At 39.7% G+C, this 17,276-nt stretch overlaps 3 protein-coding genes across 5 annotated transcripts in view; 2 read left to right on the top strand and 1 right to left on the bottom strand.

Moving 5' to 3' along the window:
- Positions 1–711, bottom strand: part of LOC133491207 (protein unc-13 homolog B-like) — a 66,548-nt gene extending 65,837 nt beyond the window's left edge. Inside the window, exon 1 of the mRNA XM_061802146.1 lies at positions 598–711. The gene's annotated coding sequence lies outside the window, so the exon portion shown is untranslated. The remainder of the gene's footprint in view (positions 1–597) is intronic.
- Positions 116–16,374, top strand: pigo (phosphatidylinositol glycan anchor biosynthesis, class O). 3 transcript variants are annotated; one of them, XM_061802150.1, is made up of 12 exons: positions 116–330; positions 578–1,009; positions 2,415–2,558; positions 2,678–2,801; positions 3,611–3,770; positions 4,500–4,682; positions 4,789–6,382; positions 6,470–6,673; positions 7,149–7,333; positions 8,439–8,509; positions 8,756–8,881; positions 14,392–16,374. In XM_061802150.1, the coding sequence occupies exons 2-12, from the start codon at positions 604–606 to the stop codon at positions 14,396–14,398; spliced, it is 3,204 nt and encodes a 1,067-aa protein (XP_061658134.1). In that variant the 5' UTR covers positions 116–330; positions 578–603; the 3' UTR covers positions 14,399–16,374. The 3 variants fall into 3 exon arrangements, with proteins under 3 accessions (XP_061658134.1, XP_061658132.1, XP_061658133.1); XM_061802148.1 differs by having other exon boundaries at positions 531–1,009; positions 14,392–14,533; XM_061802149.1 differs by lacking the exon at positions 14,392–16,374 and having other exon boundaries at positions 531–1,009; positions 8,756–12,058.
- The window catches only part of phf24 (PHD finger protein 24), a 39,932-nt gene continuing 37,042 nt past the window's right edge, over positions 14,387–17,276 (top strand). Inside the window, exon 1 of the mRNA XM_061802151.1 lies at positions 14,387–14,502. The gene's annotated coding sequence lies outside the window, so the exon portion shown is untranslated. The remainder of the gene's footprint in view (positions 14,503–17,276) is intronic.

Here is a 17,276-nt window from a genome sequence, read left to right as displayed (position 1 = left end):
GTGTATTGCGGTAGTTTGAAAAACGTATTTAATTTTAATCTTTTGTTTTAATTATTCTTTATCGCACAAAACGTATCCCTGCAAGACAAAGACCAGGGTGAAATGAAAATGCTTTCCTAGTGGCACACGGGAAAATGTTCGTGGAGAACTTCCGCCACGGCTTCCATGGGCCACTTATTGTCTTGGTGGTCCGGACTGGTGTCCGGATGAGACTGTGCCTAAAGTTGCATCGGCCTGCACAGTTGGAGTCACCTGAACACTGCCGTGGGAACTCAACCACCGTCAAGTCCGCCCTTGGTCGAGCGAGGACGACAGCATGACTTCTAAGAGGTCAGTATGTTAAGAGCCAGGCGAGCTAGCTATATATAAGCTAGGCTATAATAACATGAATGGACAATCGTTTTTCATTTGTTTATTTTTTTAATCCAATTTGACACGTGTAGTCAACATCTGTAGTATGTCGTAAGACCAATTATTCATATTGTTTTCATTGTTTAAGTGATAAAACATGCTAAACTATTGTCATTTAGGTTAAAAGGGCTCCCAGTACTATCCCTGCTACTCTGGGTGTGTGCAGTGTATTCTGTGGGACTTTACCTGTTTATGGGGGGATTTCTGCTGGTTCGGCTGGAGGTGAACCGCACCAGTACCTGCGGAGATGTGCTGGAACCCAGGGGAGAGTCGAGAGACTTTTGTGGGCTACAGCCACGTTTCCGCAGGGCTGTCCTGGTCATCATTGACGCCTTGATGATTGACTTCGCCCGTTTTGACGCTAACAACACTTCTCCAAAGCCCTTTGAGAACAAGCTGGGTGTGTTTGAGGAGACTGCCTCATCAAGGCCTGCCCATTGTCGATTGTACCCATTTCGTGCTGACCCACCAACGACCACCATGCAGCGGATCAAGGGATTTACTACTGGATCTTTACCAACCTTTGTGGATATCAGTAATAACTTTGCATCTAGTGCCATCACGGAGGATAATCTCATCCACCAGTTTGGTCAAGTGGGTGAGTACTCTGCACTACCTCTGTTAACCGGCCTGAACTTAAACCTTCACAAAATGAGATCCAATACAGTGGTTGTAGTTAGTAAGGGCCAGCATTTACAATTGCAAAAGATTCTGAGTGACAACAGCTCAAATCTATGGATGTGGCGTTTGAAATTGAGAAGTTTACATGTGTCCCTGTTCCTGTGCTCGGTTTTTAGCAATAATCTAGCTTCCTCCCACTTTTTAATAACATTCATGGTAGTGTAATGGCAGACTTTAAGAGGTTAATAAATGTGATAATGTAAGTGTATAAAGGCTGTTTTTCCATATATAGTTTTATACTTGGGGAAATATGATACCTATGATACACATGTCATGGAAACAATGAGTCCCAATCCAGCTATAAGGAGCCCGTACAATTTATCATCACAGAATAGACATACAATAACACCGTCACGATTCTTTCCTGACTGTATTGCATATTTATATTACTGGTGTTACTAATGACAACCCAACAAGTTCATCAAAGCAACTTGTTTTGAATCGAGTTGTACTTCTTCGTCAACATGTTCAATAGCTGCATCTCTTAATGTGTAAGTAGTGTACTTGTATCTCATGTGAATTTTGTTACTTAGAGGTTTTAAGTTGCGTTGTGTCTTTTGCTACTTCATAAAAAATTTACATACGAGTGGGATGGCCACGTTCATCTGGTGTGAATTCAAAATGTTCTCACATCATTGCAGTGGCATTAGACTTTGTAAGTAATTCCATTTATGCCCCTAAATTTTCTGGAACTGCAGCTGCCGAGTCATCGTCAGAAAACTTTGCTTTTTGTACACTGGCGCACATTTCAAATACGTATACAGACACGGCCAATCAGACGGAGGGTCCTTGCTCTTTAGCATCTCTGATTAGTTAAGAGACCACAATGAAATCATATCTGCTTTTCAAGTCGCTTCTTTTTATTTTTATTTATTTATTTTTTTCCTACCTCAAATGACCTGACATCTGTACGGAACTTCTGTTTTATTTATTTAGCTGGCTAGCTAGCTGCACCATTCAGAAATTAGGGCGCAAAGGTGACCAAAGTAGTCACTCTTTGGCCTGTCTCTTCCCCACGATAAACCCCATCCCAGAGTACTAAAATGTGCCTGAAGATGCAGACTGCTCATACTATATGCATCCTGGCTATTTTTTGTGTGTCTAAAATGTAGGGTGTACATAAACGAGATCCCTGTTCTTCTCTCTGGCAATCTGCGTAAGGCCTTCACTCAAGCTGGGCTATAGAGTATAGACAGAGTAAATACACTGTCTCCTGCCTGAAGTTATGACAAAAAATAGATTCTTTCCTGATGAATAGGTGGGGGATTACTGCATATCTTCTGGCATACGACAGTTTTCAATCCGGACATCCTTTTTTACAGGAAAACGAGTGGTATTCATGGGGGATGACACTTGGGAAAGTCTTTTCCCAAAGAAATTTTACCGTTCTCTGCCCTTCCCTTCTTTCAATTTGAAAGACCTACACACTGTGGACAACGGGATCCTCCAAAATCTCTACACAACTAGTATGTTTATTTTTTTCTTTTGACTGTTTAATGGAAATGAACAACTAGTAATAAGTAGTACTCTGTTTATGTTGTGTCTACGCTTATCTTTACGTTTTTCACTTTGTTGGCTTTGACAGTGGTGGGTGACGATTGGGATGTACTGGTTGCTCATTTTCTCGGGGTAGACCACTGTGGGCACACGTTTGGTCCTGACCACCCGGCGATGGCTGACAAGCTCATCCAGATGGATGGTGTCGTCAGGTCAGACAACAATGCAACAATTGTGTTACAACAACATGCATTATATCAGTGACCTTTCAAGACCCAAGGCACATATTTTACAAAAAAATCCCACAGCACACCAACAAAAGTAAATGTCACCAAAAATGGATAGATTAATTACTGTATGTACTTCCTGCCATCTAATAGAAGAGGATTTTTTTTTTTTGTTCTGTCTGTCATTGTGCCTCACTGGCATAAATAGATGAATAAAGATACATTATTTCTCGGAAATAAATGGGTTTTTTTAGCAATTACATAAAATTGGATAACTTACCACGGCACACCTGAAGAGCGCTCATGGCACACTAATGTACTCCGGCACACTGTTCGGGAATCACTGCATTATATTACTACTATTTGGATTTACTTTTTATTCAACACTTGTATTCTGGAACATGTGTGAAAGGCAGCCGTTATAAAAATTACTCTACTTTCTTTGGCATTCTTTTTCTCTTTAAACGCAACAGACGTTATTTATAACGTCTGCATATCTTAAAGCATTGCATTTTTCTCAAAGTAATATGAAGTATGAAATCCTAATAAAGTGGCTCCTTTTGATTCGGTATTTAAACATGTCCTGTGATTGGCTGGCAACCAGTTCAGGGTGTACTCCGCCTCTTGTCTGAAGATAACTGGAATCGGCTCAAGGACTCTGGCGACCTGAGTGAGGATAAGTGGTACAAAAATGGATGGACAGATTTTCTCACTCCAACAATAAGAACCTTAAGTCATTTCCCTCTAAAATATTAGGGGAACTCATATTTCCTGTGCGGTTCTTTTGTTTCCAGATCTGTGATTGAGCATGTACAGAATGACACGCTTTTGGTGGTGATGGGAGATCATGGGATGACAGACACTGGCGATCATGGAGGAGAAAGTCAGAAGGAGACAGATGCAACCCTTTTCCTTTACAGTTCTGTCCCATTCTTTCCCACACCCCCGTTGCAGGTCTGTAGAAATGATCAGTTGTCATTCAAGTGTGCTATATTAGATTGACAATTAAGGTTTTTGATCTAATGCAACAAGATGTTGGATAATACACTCAGTTCGATCCATTGTTGTTGTCGTCCCCATGGTAACGAGTGCATCGACTCAGGTTTGAGTTGACAAGATAAAGCCCAATGATCGTAAAAGACGGGATGTAGTGGAATCGGAATACAAGAATACAATTAGATCGGTATAAAGTCCAGCTATTAAACACCTGCAATACTACACTGCTTCAAACTTCAGCAATAAATGGGCAGTGGGGGTGGTTGTTTTACCTTTTATGAGGTGATGAAACTGTTGAAGAAAGCACATTGCTGTTTATGTTCGCTGAATGGATCCAGTTATGTGGTCTTTCCACTGTCAACAATTAATAAAGTGCACCTCCCACTAAAGTCTTAAAATGCAGCACTAATTTGCATAATTGCTTTTTAAATGAGGCATCACGTATTGTGATATACACCGTGCAATGTTCCTAATTTCATTAGTAAACGGATTATGTCCTCGAGACAATCAGTGGGGAGATAAGCAGACATCTGCTGTCCAGGACACCAAGAGAAATACATTTTCGTTGATCAGGAGCCTTTCAGGACATCATCCATTGTTTTAGCACTACAGTATTTAGGAAAATAATTGGAGTGAGAAAAATTATTTGCTCATAACATTGCAACTGTATTATATCCCTATCTGTAGACTGAGCCAAATGTGGTTCCCCAGACAGACTTGGTTCCCACCCTGGCCCTCCTGCTTGGAGTGCCTATTCCATACAGCAATGTGGGCCAAGTTCTCTTGTCTTTGTTCCCTCCACATGGCCCTGCTCAAGATGCAGTTGCGGGTCCCAGCCAGCTAGAAGCGCTGTGGATCAATGCAAAACAGGTTCGGTGAACAGAGAGAAGAATGTTGAAAAAATAAATTGCTTTTTTTCTCATCTTTCTGTATACCTCATTGCCTTTGTAGTGATGCGACTGTTCTCTTTCTGAAGGTAAACCGTTTCCTGGAGACATACTCTTTTATGGCCAAAGATATACCACCTGAGACTGTGGCTCTGCTCAAAGATCAGTTTGTGAACCTCTCTTCTCAATATCTCACATTCATCAAAGATGGACACTCATCCTCTCCTGAGCTGTCGGTCGCACTACAGGCCTACCTCACCTCTGTCCGAGACACATGCCAAGCCACCTGGGCGCGCTTCAACCCGCTTAAAATGACAGCTGGTTTAATCATCTTGGCACTTGCCTGCCTGATGTGTTTCACCGTGTCCGAAATGTCATTTGCGCTTGTCAGAGAGCATAATTTCCGACTGAAGGCAGGTGCTTTAGCAGCGTTGATTGTTGGGGTTTCTGTGGCTGCTGGTCAACTACTCTCATGGGGCTACATTGAGTTAGCATGGTGCATGGCTGCTACCACTTTCACTTCTGAGCTCTTCTTCCTGTGCCAGTTGTATCATTCCAAGACATCCAGTGTGGTTAAAAATGGAGCTAAAGTCCCAAAGAGTGCAAGTTGGAGCACCCCACATTATCTTCTCTCTCCTCCACTTTTGGTGACATTTTTACGATGTGCTTCTTTGCTCTCTGATAGTTATGTGATGGCTGAGGGTCGGGTAGTCACCTTTCTGTTGTTCTCCCTGGCTCTCTGCATTCCCCTCCGTCTCAATTGGGATGGCCTCCTCCTGCCTGCCAGCCAAGACATTTTGAAGCCTGCATTGCTGCTGCCTTCACCTGCATTGCCCCCATCCACAGCGAAGAAAGAAAGCACCACTCTCATCGCCTTCTTCGCTCTTCTGGTTGGAAGTCTCTACTTGTCCCTATTCTTCCATAGCTGTCGAGAGGGGCAGCATAACTGTCAGCCATCCCCCTTCCTTACGTCCCTCGCTCGGGTGAAGGACAATCAGCTGAAGAACATTTACTACATACTTTCAATTTTATCCCTTGCCGTGTGGACATATTTGTTGAGAAGATGTCTCCGCTACTATGGGAATCTAAACTCATCAGGTGCTACAGTATTCACAGCGCGCTGGATCCTACCCCTGCTTTCCGTGTGTGTGGGGCTCCACTGGGCTGTTAGTGCCTCTCCACAGGACAGCTTCAGGAATCTGGCTGAACTGATCAAATTAGCCCAGCTGGCCTTCCCCAGGGCTGCCTATTGTCTCCTGGGACTGGGACTGGGCTTGATCTGGCTGGATCCACTCACTGTGTTTGTGAAAATCAGGCCTGCAAGTATGACCAAGACTTTGTCTATGGCACCACCACGCTACCGAGCAAGCACCAGTATCAGCCCCCAAGCTGAGCTTCACCACCTCATCCCCCAAATCTACCAGCGCATGCGCCGCTCACTCGATGATGACACGAGCGGGGGCGCTGAAGTGGACAACAGACCTGCTGTGGAAGCCTACGGGCTAGGAACAGTCTACTCTGCCCCACTCCTTATGTTCTGTGGGCTGCTGGGATTAGGCCTCCTGCAACTGCATCCAGAGGGGATGGCTCTGTCTTTCCTCCTGCTCCTGTTTGAAATGGGGGCTCTGCTGTACATTCACGCATCCTCCACAATCCTTTGTGACCTGCACAAAGTACATTCAGGTGAGTGTTTTAATTTTCTTGTCTGTGTGCCTTCACTTGGTATATCATTTCATAAAATATGAAACCATCTATCACTGTTTCCCACAGGTGGCTTCAATGTGCCCTGGACTCCTGTTGTCCTGTGGTCCCTGGCAGCCACCCAGTTCTTCCATGCAACAGGTCATCTGCCCACCTTCACTTCCATTCATTGGGGAGCAGCCTTTGTGGGATTCCCCGACGGGCACACAGGCACCCTACTGCCAGCATCGTTGGTTATCCTCAACACCTTTGCGTCACACATCCTTTTTGCAGGTACATCCAAAAAATGATGAAATTGATTTTGCTGAACATTGTGTATTCAATGAACAAATGGCAAAAATATGAGTTGCATTGACCTTTCTCATGCGTCTCATTTGCACAAGCTCCTGAAACTATATGTGCGTGACTAGTATGACATAGAACCCTGACTATGATGATAATGTTTTCATTGATCCTGTCACAGAGGTGTTCACCGTTAGGTTTGTTACTTCAGCTCTTGTTAGATGGTTTAATGGGTAAAATGCTGGATTGTTGATGCTCTTCTTTTATCTTTGGTTTGTGATCATTTATTTACCATTAATACGACAATACTGTCATTTTAGCATTAGAGATTGCTGTCTGGGGGGATGCAGTCAATTTAAGTTCGTGTGTAGGACAACAATCTTTATCAGTTTATCAATGGCTGCAAATTCAGACTTTGAACAGAATAATATTGTTGTCCCGCCTATTGGCTTCTTGTTGTACCCAGTGGGATGTCCGTTGCTGCTGTTTTGGCCCCTGGTGTGTGAGGTCCGTGGAAACAAGGGGGAGAAAGCTGTTGGGGAGGGAGGAGAGGATGGTGTGATGGAAATGAGACTGAGGGAAAAGCCTCAATGCTTCAGTGTGGCTCTCCTTCAACTCTCAACACGGTACCTCTTTATTCAAGGAGTGCAGGTACCACTATAAACTTCCTACATATTCACATATATGTGGTTGCAAAATAATGAGTTCGTTAATTACTAAATTTGAGTATAATTGAGGAGGTATAGAAATTTTGTGATACATTGGTATTGTTTGCCTTTGGTTGAGGTCTGTAAGTTTGTTTTTTTATCATCATAACTAACCAAAAAGTTTATAACTGATTTCCACAAAACGGGACAGGCATTGTTGTAGGAAGGGATACATTACATTTTGACATGAATCCATTAAAGTTAACTGATTAAATAGTTTATCAGTTTTTTTTATAACTCCAAGATGAGGAAAATGGCACAAAATGCCAAATGCTCATAGTTTTCATTAAATGATGAGTACTCATTTACAAAATTCAGGCATATGTATATTTGGGGTATTGAGATTATTATTTGGGATGAAAGGCTTTTACAGCGTAATGATAAACTGAGATCAAACATCAACATTTGCATTTTTAACATAACCTGTTGTACTGTGTGTCGTTTGAGCAAGGTAGAGAAATTAAGAAAAATTAAAAAGTTGACACAAAAGCCTTTAAGAAAAAATAACCAGTTGACACAAAGTCCTAAAAGCTTGAAATGTCACTGTTTTAAAAAAAATAATGAAATCATTCATGTCATAGCCTCATAGAAAAAGTAACTAGTAATAATAATGATATTTATAATTTGTAAACTATTCATTGAGTAAAATGAATTTGAATTGAAAAACAGTTTATGATGTCAAATATTTCATTGAAATTATTGCATGACAATATCTCCAAAGCCAGTTTTATACAGAGAGTTGGTGGGTTTTTTTTTGTATTCCTAATGTTTCAATTTTGCATTTATCTAATTTAATCCTATTCGATTACTTTATGGTACCCAACGCTAGTAGGGATAAGTGATATGAAAAATTAATGATTGACTTTTCTTATCACAATAGGGTAACACCAATAACTGAGATTTTTTTTTTTTTCCACAATCATCATTATCTGATGGTTATACCATTTCATTGCTTATCCAAATTCAAATTGTTCACCCTTGGTAGATGTTTTCACTCTGTTGTGCAATTCAAGTTAGTTTTGAAGTGTCGCTGTTTCCTTGCTTCATAGGTCTTCGCTTCCGTGTGTGCAGCTGCTATCCTCAGGAGACACCTAATGGTGTGGTGGGTTTTCGCACCCAAGTAAGTGCCCGAGGACAATTTCCCGCTTACGCAGACTCACTGGTTTTAAAGGTTTTCGGGATATGGAGAGAGAGGAAATGTCTAGCACTTACACAGATTTCCACTGTATACACATTAGAGCATGTAGATTCACCTAGCTGTAATGGACCAGTGTAATAGATATGTTAGTAGTTACAGATATTTCTAAGTGCTTTTTCCCCTCTGCGAAATTTCCAATGTAGTTTCATGCTGTCTTTCTCCTTTCAGGTTGATGTTTGAGGCCTCAGGGTTCCTGATGAGCAGTATGTGTTTGCTGCTCAGTGTCTCATTAGTGCTTAGAGTCGACGTGGCTGTTGGACATTTTTTCAAGAGACTCATCCCTGATTCATCCAGGTAGCAACGGTCACACTGCTGCTTTACCAGTGCAGCCCACTAGAGCACACTGTGCCATTAAAATAATCGAGAAGGTGGTTAAGTTCTGATGACACTTCATATCCAGAGTGATGACTCAACCTCAAGACTGTTCAAAAGCCTCAATAGCAGACAATAAGTCAGCCTTTTTTTTTTTTAAATGTGCATGTCACATCTGGGACATTTTTTTTACATGTATAGAACACCTCCACATTTAATAAGGTAATAATGTCAGAACTTTCCAAATGTTTGTTTCCTTCATATATATATATATATATATATATATATATATATATATATATATCCCCCCTCCTCCAAGCAATATTGTGCCTAATTGTGCAATAATTGGATAAATAACAACAATCACACTAATCTAAGCCTCTCACAAATGCCTCAGCGATTGAATATATTAACACTTCATAATTGGCTGATTTACACTAATACAGTGGGTACATAAAGTACTCAAATGGCGTTAAATTTTATAACTGTGATATTGCAGCCATTTCCTGAAATAATTTTTTTCTCCCTCATCAATGTACATGCGGCACCCCATATAGACTGAAAAACTCTGAATTGTTGAAATGTTTACCATTTTGACTGATTTTTGAAGGCCTCAAGAAAATTTTGTTCTGGAGCTATATAAACATGGAACCTACCAAAAGAAAGATTTTACCCACTTCTTTCATCAGGAAAAATATATTTTTTCCTTTTACCATTCTTTAGTGAACATCAATTAAACATTAGTGTCTTGAAAATACAAATTTCCAAGAAAAACTGAGCAAAAAAAATAAGATACTCAAATATCGAAACAATACTTTCCTAATATACAAGAGAACACAAAAAGGGTACTTTCATTCCAAAATAAGTTTATTGCAAGAAAAATTGCACTGTTACATGAACATTTCAGGAACTCTGTTTGCATGTTCACATTGACCCTTCTAAAAGTCCTTTTTTTATGTGGTAAATGTGAAAGCAGTCTCCTTTGCAAGAGCACTCAACAGTAGACACACCACATCGTTGTCTCACTGTGCTTTCCCTGATACAGAACGGCTCTGCATTTTCTCTGTAGCCCCCCCATAGGCTTGACATATTCAGTCTTGTGCTTGCTCAGCTGTCTGTCCAACCTACTTGCAGGGTCTTCACTGTACACTGACTGAGTTTGGTGCTGTAGATCAGCCACACCCTTATGTGCTGTAGTCCAGTTTTTCTTCTACCCCTATTACAAACTTTGAGAGGGGTAGACTTTTACATGGGATTTTCAGTTTGTAAAGAACATAGGCATTGAACATACAGATTTGAAAAAAAATTGGGAACAAACCTTTTCATCTAGTTTTGTGATCTTCTCGTAAACAGGTAATAGGCAATCTTCACGTGAAGTCCATAAACTCCATTAATGTGCATGTTGTATTCCACAACGCACTGTGGCTTGGAAACAGCCCCCACCCCCCACCCCATATGTCCACTTTTTGCATTCTCTTTGTGTTTTGAGTTTTACAATGTGTTTGTCCTTCCATGCAATAACCATTACACTGCCATAATTATAGACAACCTATCCTTCAGCCCCCAAAGCACGTTTTGTTGCCTTTTTAATTCCCCGAGGTTCACCTTTGTTCTTCCTCGGTGTCCTGACCACTTTGGTGTCTTTTTCAAGTAGCTGCTCACAGACTAACTGTATAAAAGTTGTGATGAGCAGTGCCTGTTTTTTTCCCCACTCCATATTACTTAGAATAAAGGTCAAGAATTTATAACTTGGTCTCATCACACCAGAGAATCGCATTTCTCACCACCTTAGAGTACTTCATGTGTTTTCAAGCAAGCTCATATGTCTTGCACTGCGGAGAGGCTTCGATCGCGCCACTCTGCCATAAAGCCAACTGGTGGAGGGCTACAATGATGGTTGACTTTCTAGAATTTTCTCTCATTTCCGGACTGCATCTCTGGAGCTCACCCCTAGTCATCTTTAAGTTCTTATTTACCTCTTACCAAGGTCTTCTTCCCCGATTGCTCAGTTTGACGAGATGGCCAGCACTAGGAAGTGTGCTGGTCATCCCAAATGTCTTCCATTTATAGATTGTGCAGACCACTGTGGTCGTAGGAGCCTTATATGCAGCAGGTTATAATATAGATATTTTTTGTAATGTCGGTCAGATATGTAGCTTGCCACAATTCTGTTTCTGAGATCTTCAGGCAATTCCTCTGACCTGATTATTCTCATTGGCTCTGACATGCACTGTGAACTGTAAGATTTTATATAGACAGGGGTGTTGTTCTCATAATCAAGTCCAATCAGTAAACACAAATAGCTGGAGTCAAATGAAGGCGTCGAACCATCGCAAGGATGATCAGAAGAAATGGGCATCACCCAAGTTAAATATATGAATGATGCATATAACAGCAAAGCGTCTCAGTGCTTGTGGCTGTATGAAACTTCAGTTTTTTCTTTTTAATACCTGGTCAAATATGTCAACTTGTTTTTTTTTGTTTTGTTTTGTTTTTAAAGTCAATATGGTGTGATGTGTTTACATTCAGGGGAAAAATAGCAAATGGCTGCACTATAAGTAAAAAGTTCAAAGGTGTGTGAATACTTTCTGTATCCACTGTATCTAACAGAGTGTCCGACTTGAAGTTACATTTTCTGATAAATGTACTTGGTATATGACATAGACCCCCCCCCTTTTGGTCATTTAAAGTTAGTCACCTATTACTGTGGCCATAGAATGTGTCACTTGAGCCATAAGTGTGTCTCGGGGAGTCTCTTTTTGTGGTCATCGGAAAGAGCTCTCTTTTGTGTGTGTGTGTGTGTGTGTGTGTGTGTGTGTGTGTGTGTGTGTGTGTGTGCATTTAAGATAACACAGAAGTGTCTGTTCACTGCCTTTTTAAACCTTTATTTGAATCTCATGAGGTCATTGATGGCAAGCCCTCATTTTTAATGATTTCGAGAGGACATGGGAAACGATTAAAGATCTTAAGAAAAAAATCTTAAAGTCTTATGGAGGAAGTATGCTTACTGTCTTAGGAGGTATTTGTGTGTGTTTCGGCTAATGAATGTGCCATATTTAATGTTGATTTTTTTCACTTCTATTTATCACGTAATATTTTTACTAATCATAACTTATAATGTACAAATTTCAAATTAAATATATTTTGATGATGACTTCATTGAATGCCCTTGATTTTCTAAAGTCATTAAGTATCTTTGAATCCACGACCTTTATTTTCTAAAGGATGTGTGAGTCAGCCAGCGTACCATGTTTGATGTGGCGCTAATGCACAATATTGAAGGCATGTTGAGCTCAGGTTTAAACAAAACTGCATTCCACAAGCTGCTGTATATGTGAATGTTCTGTTCTTTGGAACAGAATTCATTTGTCAGCCCAAATGATTTTAATCATTTCAATTGTTGGCTTATTTGTTTATGTTATGGATAAAGTGCATAATATCTGAAGAACTAAAATGATTGACCTGAAAAAAATAAAACTTTCATGTCTTGGTCATGCAAATAATTTTGATCCTACGATAAATATTGCAAATACTTTCAATTACCTCAATTTCAAAATTGTGCTTGGATATATTGATAACTATTTGAAAGGTGCTTTAAAAAGAATGTGTATTGATCAGAGGAGATGAAAGGTTATACTACACATCAATCAATCTGCTTTGTTCATTTTTCACAGGGGACTTCTACATTTTTAATTCCTGTAACGTCTCCTATTTCCACATTAGTGGAGTACAAGTTCCATCAGAAATTATGTTCCTTTGAATTTAATTCATAATTTAGAATGTGAAATACTGGGATTGCTTTCAGAAAATAAAATCTGGATGAAAAATTATGTATCTTTATTTCATGGACATCAATTTAGCCAAAGGTGTAATATATTTCCTTGAAATGTAATCGTTGAGGTTAGTTTTTCAATAATTTTTCATGTACCATTAAATTTTTGTTTTAATCCCACTCAAATCAATGTGTGGGTCATGTGTTCTTTCCATTTTCTACTGGCAAGCCCATAAAAAAATACATTATTTTTCAGATTTAGGCTCAGATAAAAAAATAGATAGAATTGGAAGATAGATAGAAAAAAATAAATAAATTGAAAAATCTCCGAATGAATCAGGTAAAAATATGGTCACCGCCTCGATCTCTCCAAAATCATCCTTCTCCCACCCCAAGATGAAAATATCAAATGCGTAAGATTTAATGACATTTTGCATTATATATTCAAAGAACAGCTTGAAAACATAAATAATTCCCTCATGATGGAGACATTTTCTGGGCCATCACCAATAACTGGTGTTTAATGGTTTGATATAGCGAGGTTAACAGTATAATGTTACATGAATGAAAGACCTCAAAATAGTCCACCTTTAAAGTGGTAAATGTGTGAAAGATAATCTATGTTGAGTATTCTATATAGGTATGCAGTACTTTTTAAAAAAATGATCCACTCATATTTCAAAAGTGAAAGTCGAAATCCAAAAGCTTTAGGCTTATTTGGCGAGTAATCCTTTGAATGAGCCCCAGCTGTTCCTTCAGCTTCTCTCTGGGAACACTTTTCTGCTTGGCATCTCCCATAATTCCAAGGAGTACACTTCACACATGCACACTCCAGATGCCTCCTCATCGAGGAAAAGGCAGCTCAGAAAATGCTGATTACTTCCTTACATGCTATAGAGGTATTCCAAACCAGTCCTTATGTACACGTCATGTAATGGGTTTGTTAATACAGTATTTACTAATCGTCTTGCTGACTAACCCATTCATCCACACAAAATGTTGGAATTACACACTGCACTCCTTGACCTGCACATCCAATCAATCATGAAAATACCATCATTGTATTTGGAGAAAAAAATGCTTTTGCAAACACTGCTCAACTACACTGTCTTAAGTTTAGATGTTTTTCACTTTAGGACTCTTAAAATATATCTAACTTGAGGCTTCAATTAAATAACTCATCATCAGCAATCTACTCGCTGTACATCTTCTTTCCCCACAACTATCCATCCATCCATCCATTGAGCCGCTTATCCTCACAAGGGTCATGGAACTGCTGGAGCCTATCCCAGCTGTGAATGGGAAGGAAGCAGAGTACACCCTGAACTGGTTGCAAGCCAATCGCAGGGCACATAGAAACAAACATCCACACTCACAATCACACCGAGGGGCAATTTAGATTGTCCAATTAGTGTGCCCACAACTAATTCATTTAAAAAAAAAAAAAAAATACCAAGTTGATGAAATATGAATTTATCAACTCTTAGTCTCTTTAATCAACCTGCACATCCGGTATAATGTCGACTTCTCCAACTATGTTTTTGTAGTTATTTGTAAATCTCATTGGATTTCATCCATGTATAAATATACTGTATATTATACACATGGACATTTCTTGCACAAAAAAAATGTCTAGCACAGTTGGAATACATGATATCATCACTTGTGTCTTTTAATGTTTGAGTTGTATCGCTCATGTCTCATGTTTACATATTTCCAGCATATAGGAGTGAGTACAAGACCTCGCAGCACCAACGACAGCTGTGAGGCATATGCTTCTGTCAACGGACCAGATGCCCTCTGAACAGTCACAACTGTTTGAAGAATAAGTGTGAGTGTATAAGGATACACTTTAACCTCAACCAATTCAGTCATTAAACGGTACGCTTTTTTGCTACAGTGAGAAAGTTGGTTCATGGCGGTTTAGTATTGAATCTTTTATGAACTATGAACTCCATCAGGTATCAATAGTGTGATAAATGTGTCCAACTTTAAGTGAGGTTGAACTACAGAATACTGTGCCATCACCTCTTTATCTCTTATCTCTTTAAACACAACTAGAGTAAGAGGTGAAAGGGTAAGCGCACAAGGCAAAGTAATCATCAGAGCATTGCTGGGGATTTATCACGGCATAGAAGAAAATCACTTTAAACTAATAGATTGATCGATGTGCAATCTAGCTGGCTCTTCAGCTCTTTTTCTGCCCGCCAATGCTCCAAACACCATCTTCAACCTCAATTCACTAATCTAGCAAGCATCCAAGGCTTCCTGAACAATCAGCCCTAAGACATTATGATGCTATCGTTAACTCTTTTGGAAACACTTTCGTCAATGAGCTTTTATTTGAAAAAAGCACAGATTGAAAGGAATCACCGAGAGCAAATCCTTTTGCTGTCATATCTGTTGTTGGACCGATCACCCCTGCTTTTTCCCACAGCTTTATTGGTAAATTATAGATATAGTTAAAAGAAATAATAATTCCATTTACACCTTAATTCCATCCCTCATTTTTCCTTTAGCTGCACTTGCGGGGCCATAGCACTACTGGTGTTTGCCTCACACACACTCGAGAGACATGTAAACCGTTCACTGGGGGGATGGAGACCACACGGCTGATAACAGTCCATCACATTTATGTTGTTGCTGCTGGAGGTGTTTGTCGACAACAGACAACATGGGAGGATAAGAGCTCAAAACAATAGGCTGGGCGTTCTCTCACCTCAACTACTTGCCTGCAGACGGGATCGTGATCAATAGTTTTTGAGCCTTAAAAGAGGCAAGAGAGGAAGGGCATTAACGGGTGAAGAAACAGAGCGTTTGAATTCCACTCTTGCAAAACAACTATTAGCGCAATCGTATTTTTAAGCTTCAAAAACACATTTTTGATTGTAAAAGTATATTTCTATTTTGCACAGAGGAACTGTGGGTGGGCTACATCGGTAGGTCTCAATCACTTGATTTTGAACCTTTTTCTAATATTTTGATGGTGCTTTTTTTCCCAAGTTACATACTCAATGGAGAAGTAAAAACTCAAATCTATGTGTACCACAGGGAGAACCGACACTATTTTGAGGACAAAAACGTATGTATTATGAATTGAAAAGATAACTTCAAGATTGCAAAGCCATCTGTAAAAAGGAAGTGTGGGGGAGTTGCAACAGCAGATATCCCCCACATAGTGTGTATTTTCAACCTCTCTGAAGAGGATCAATAATTTAGTCTCAAATTAATGACACTTGGCTTTCAGTTGCATCCACCATTTTTACAACTGAATGGGTCCATGCAAACGACTGTCATTGACAGTTGCAATTGTTCCAGTTCACTGAGAATGCAATAACCCGGATGGATGAAAGTATTGGCAGATACTCGAACAGTTCTAGAACTTGTAAACGAAAGGATGAGGTCGAGAGGCAATGGGAAAGCCAAGGCTGTCAGGTGTACTTCACGCAGAAAGTCAACCATCAGTATAGGCGCAACAAAAAGTTTCTGTTTGACTTCATTATATTTTAACAAAACAAAACTAAGATGGGTAAAGTATGCACATTGTGATCCATCAAGAACTCAAAATAACAATCACAACTCAAACCACGTGCTGCAAAACAGCTGGGGAAAACACAAGCCCAGAGAGAGCTGACTGGCTGAAACATTGTGGCATGCCAAGCAAATAAAGAACCGTTGAAATGGCCATCAGTAATTGTGAATCCTGATTTTATTATTTTTTTTGCCATGTACATACTGTGGGTACGCTGTAAAGTTTTAGTTGAGTGAACATGTATTTTCATGCATTATAGCATAGCAACTGAATGGGAATGTAGTCCATGCCCTAAGGTCTTCAAAAGTTTCATCTTTGGAAGACCTAACCCTAAAAACAAAAAAGATCTGACTCTTACCCAAAATTGGCATTATTCTGTTCAATAACTTTGGTCATTAGAAAGCATGAAGTGCACATGTATCCCAAACTTGTTTGCTGCCTTCAGTGGAGCTTTCCAGTTATTAGACGAAGTCAAAGTGACGGAGGCCAATAAACAGATTTAGTTCAAGAAAATCTACATATAAGGAACATGTATGGACAATACTCATAACTGTATTGAACCTTCTGTTTTCACATGCTGTTTTATTTATAAATAAGGCCTCTGACGTCTGAAGACCTAGTGATCCTTTTGACATCTGATCACGTGTGAGAGCCTCTTCGCCCGACAAAACAAGACATCCATAACGGTGCATTTGCGATAAGTAGCAGCAGCCCATTTCCTTTCACATTAGACCCTGGCCAGAGGGAAGTGTTTTTTCCGTCTCTCGTTCTGCACAACTGCGTACTGTATTCATCTTTCATCTACCAGCGACTTGATCAATTATGCATGCAAGCCAAGCATGTCTTTCTTGCTCAAAATCGCATTTTGATAAAGAGAGGCACCTTGGTGGTTGATTAAAAATGAAACCATGTTAATGTTAAGCTGATTTTTACCCTTGAGAATCAACCACGCAATTTCTAATCGTTGTAAGTCAGATATCTTGAAGTTATTAGAACTTAAAGTGATTGCCTACTCTTGATCAGTGGCTAACATTTCAGGAATAATAATAATTATTCATATTTTGAAATCTTTA

This window comes from Syngnathoides biaculeatus, chromosome 17, assembly GCF_019802595.1.
Source record: "Syngnathoides biaculeatus isolate LvHL_M chromosome 17, ASM1980259v1, whole genome shotgun sequence".
NCBI classification, from domain to species: domain Eukaryota; kingdom Metazoa; phylum Chordata; class Actinopteri; order Syngnathiformes; family Syngnathidae; genus Syngnathoides; species Syngnathoides biaculeatus.
Note: the sequence above shows the minus strand (reverse complement) of the source record. Positions and strands in the feature narration are given on the sequence as shown.

Bases quoted from the DNA above. Each gene is read 5' to 3' on its own strand.
- pigo (XM_061802148.1), top strand. The intron at 2,802-3,610 runs GTCAGACAACAA...TTTTGTTTCCAG, and splicing joins CAGATGGATGGTGTCGTCAG to ATCTGTGATTGAGCATGTAC. The intron at 7,334-8,438 runs GTACCACTATAA...CTTGCTTCATAG, and splicing joins TCTTTATTCAAGGAGTGCAG to GTCTTCGCTTCCGTGTGTGC.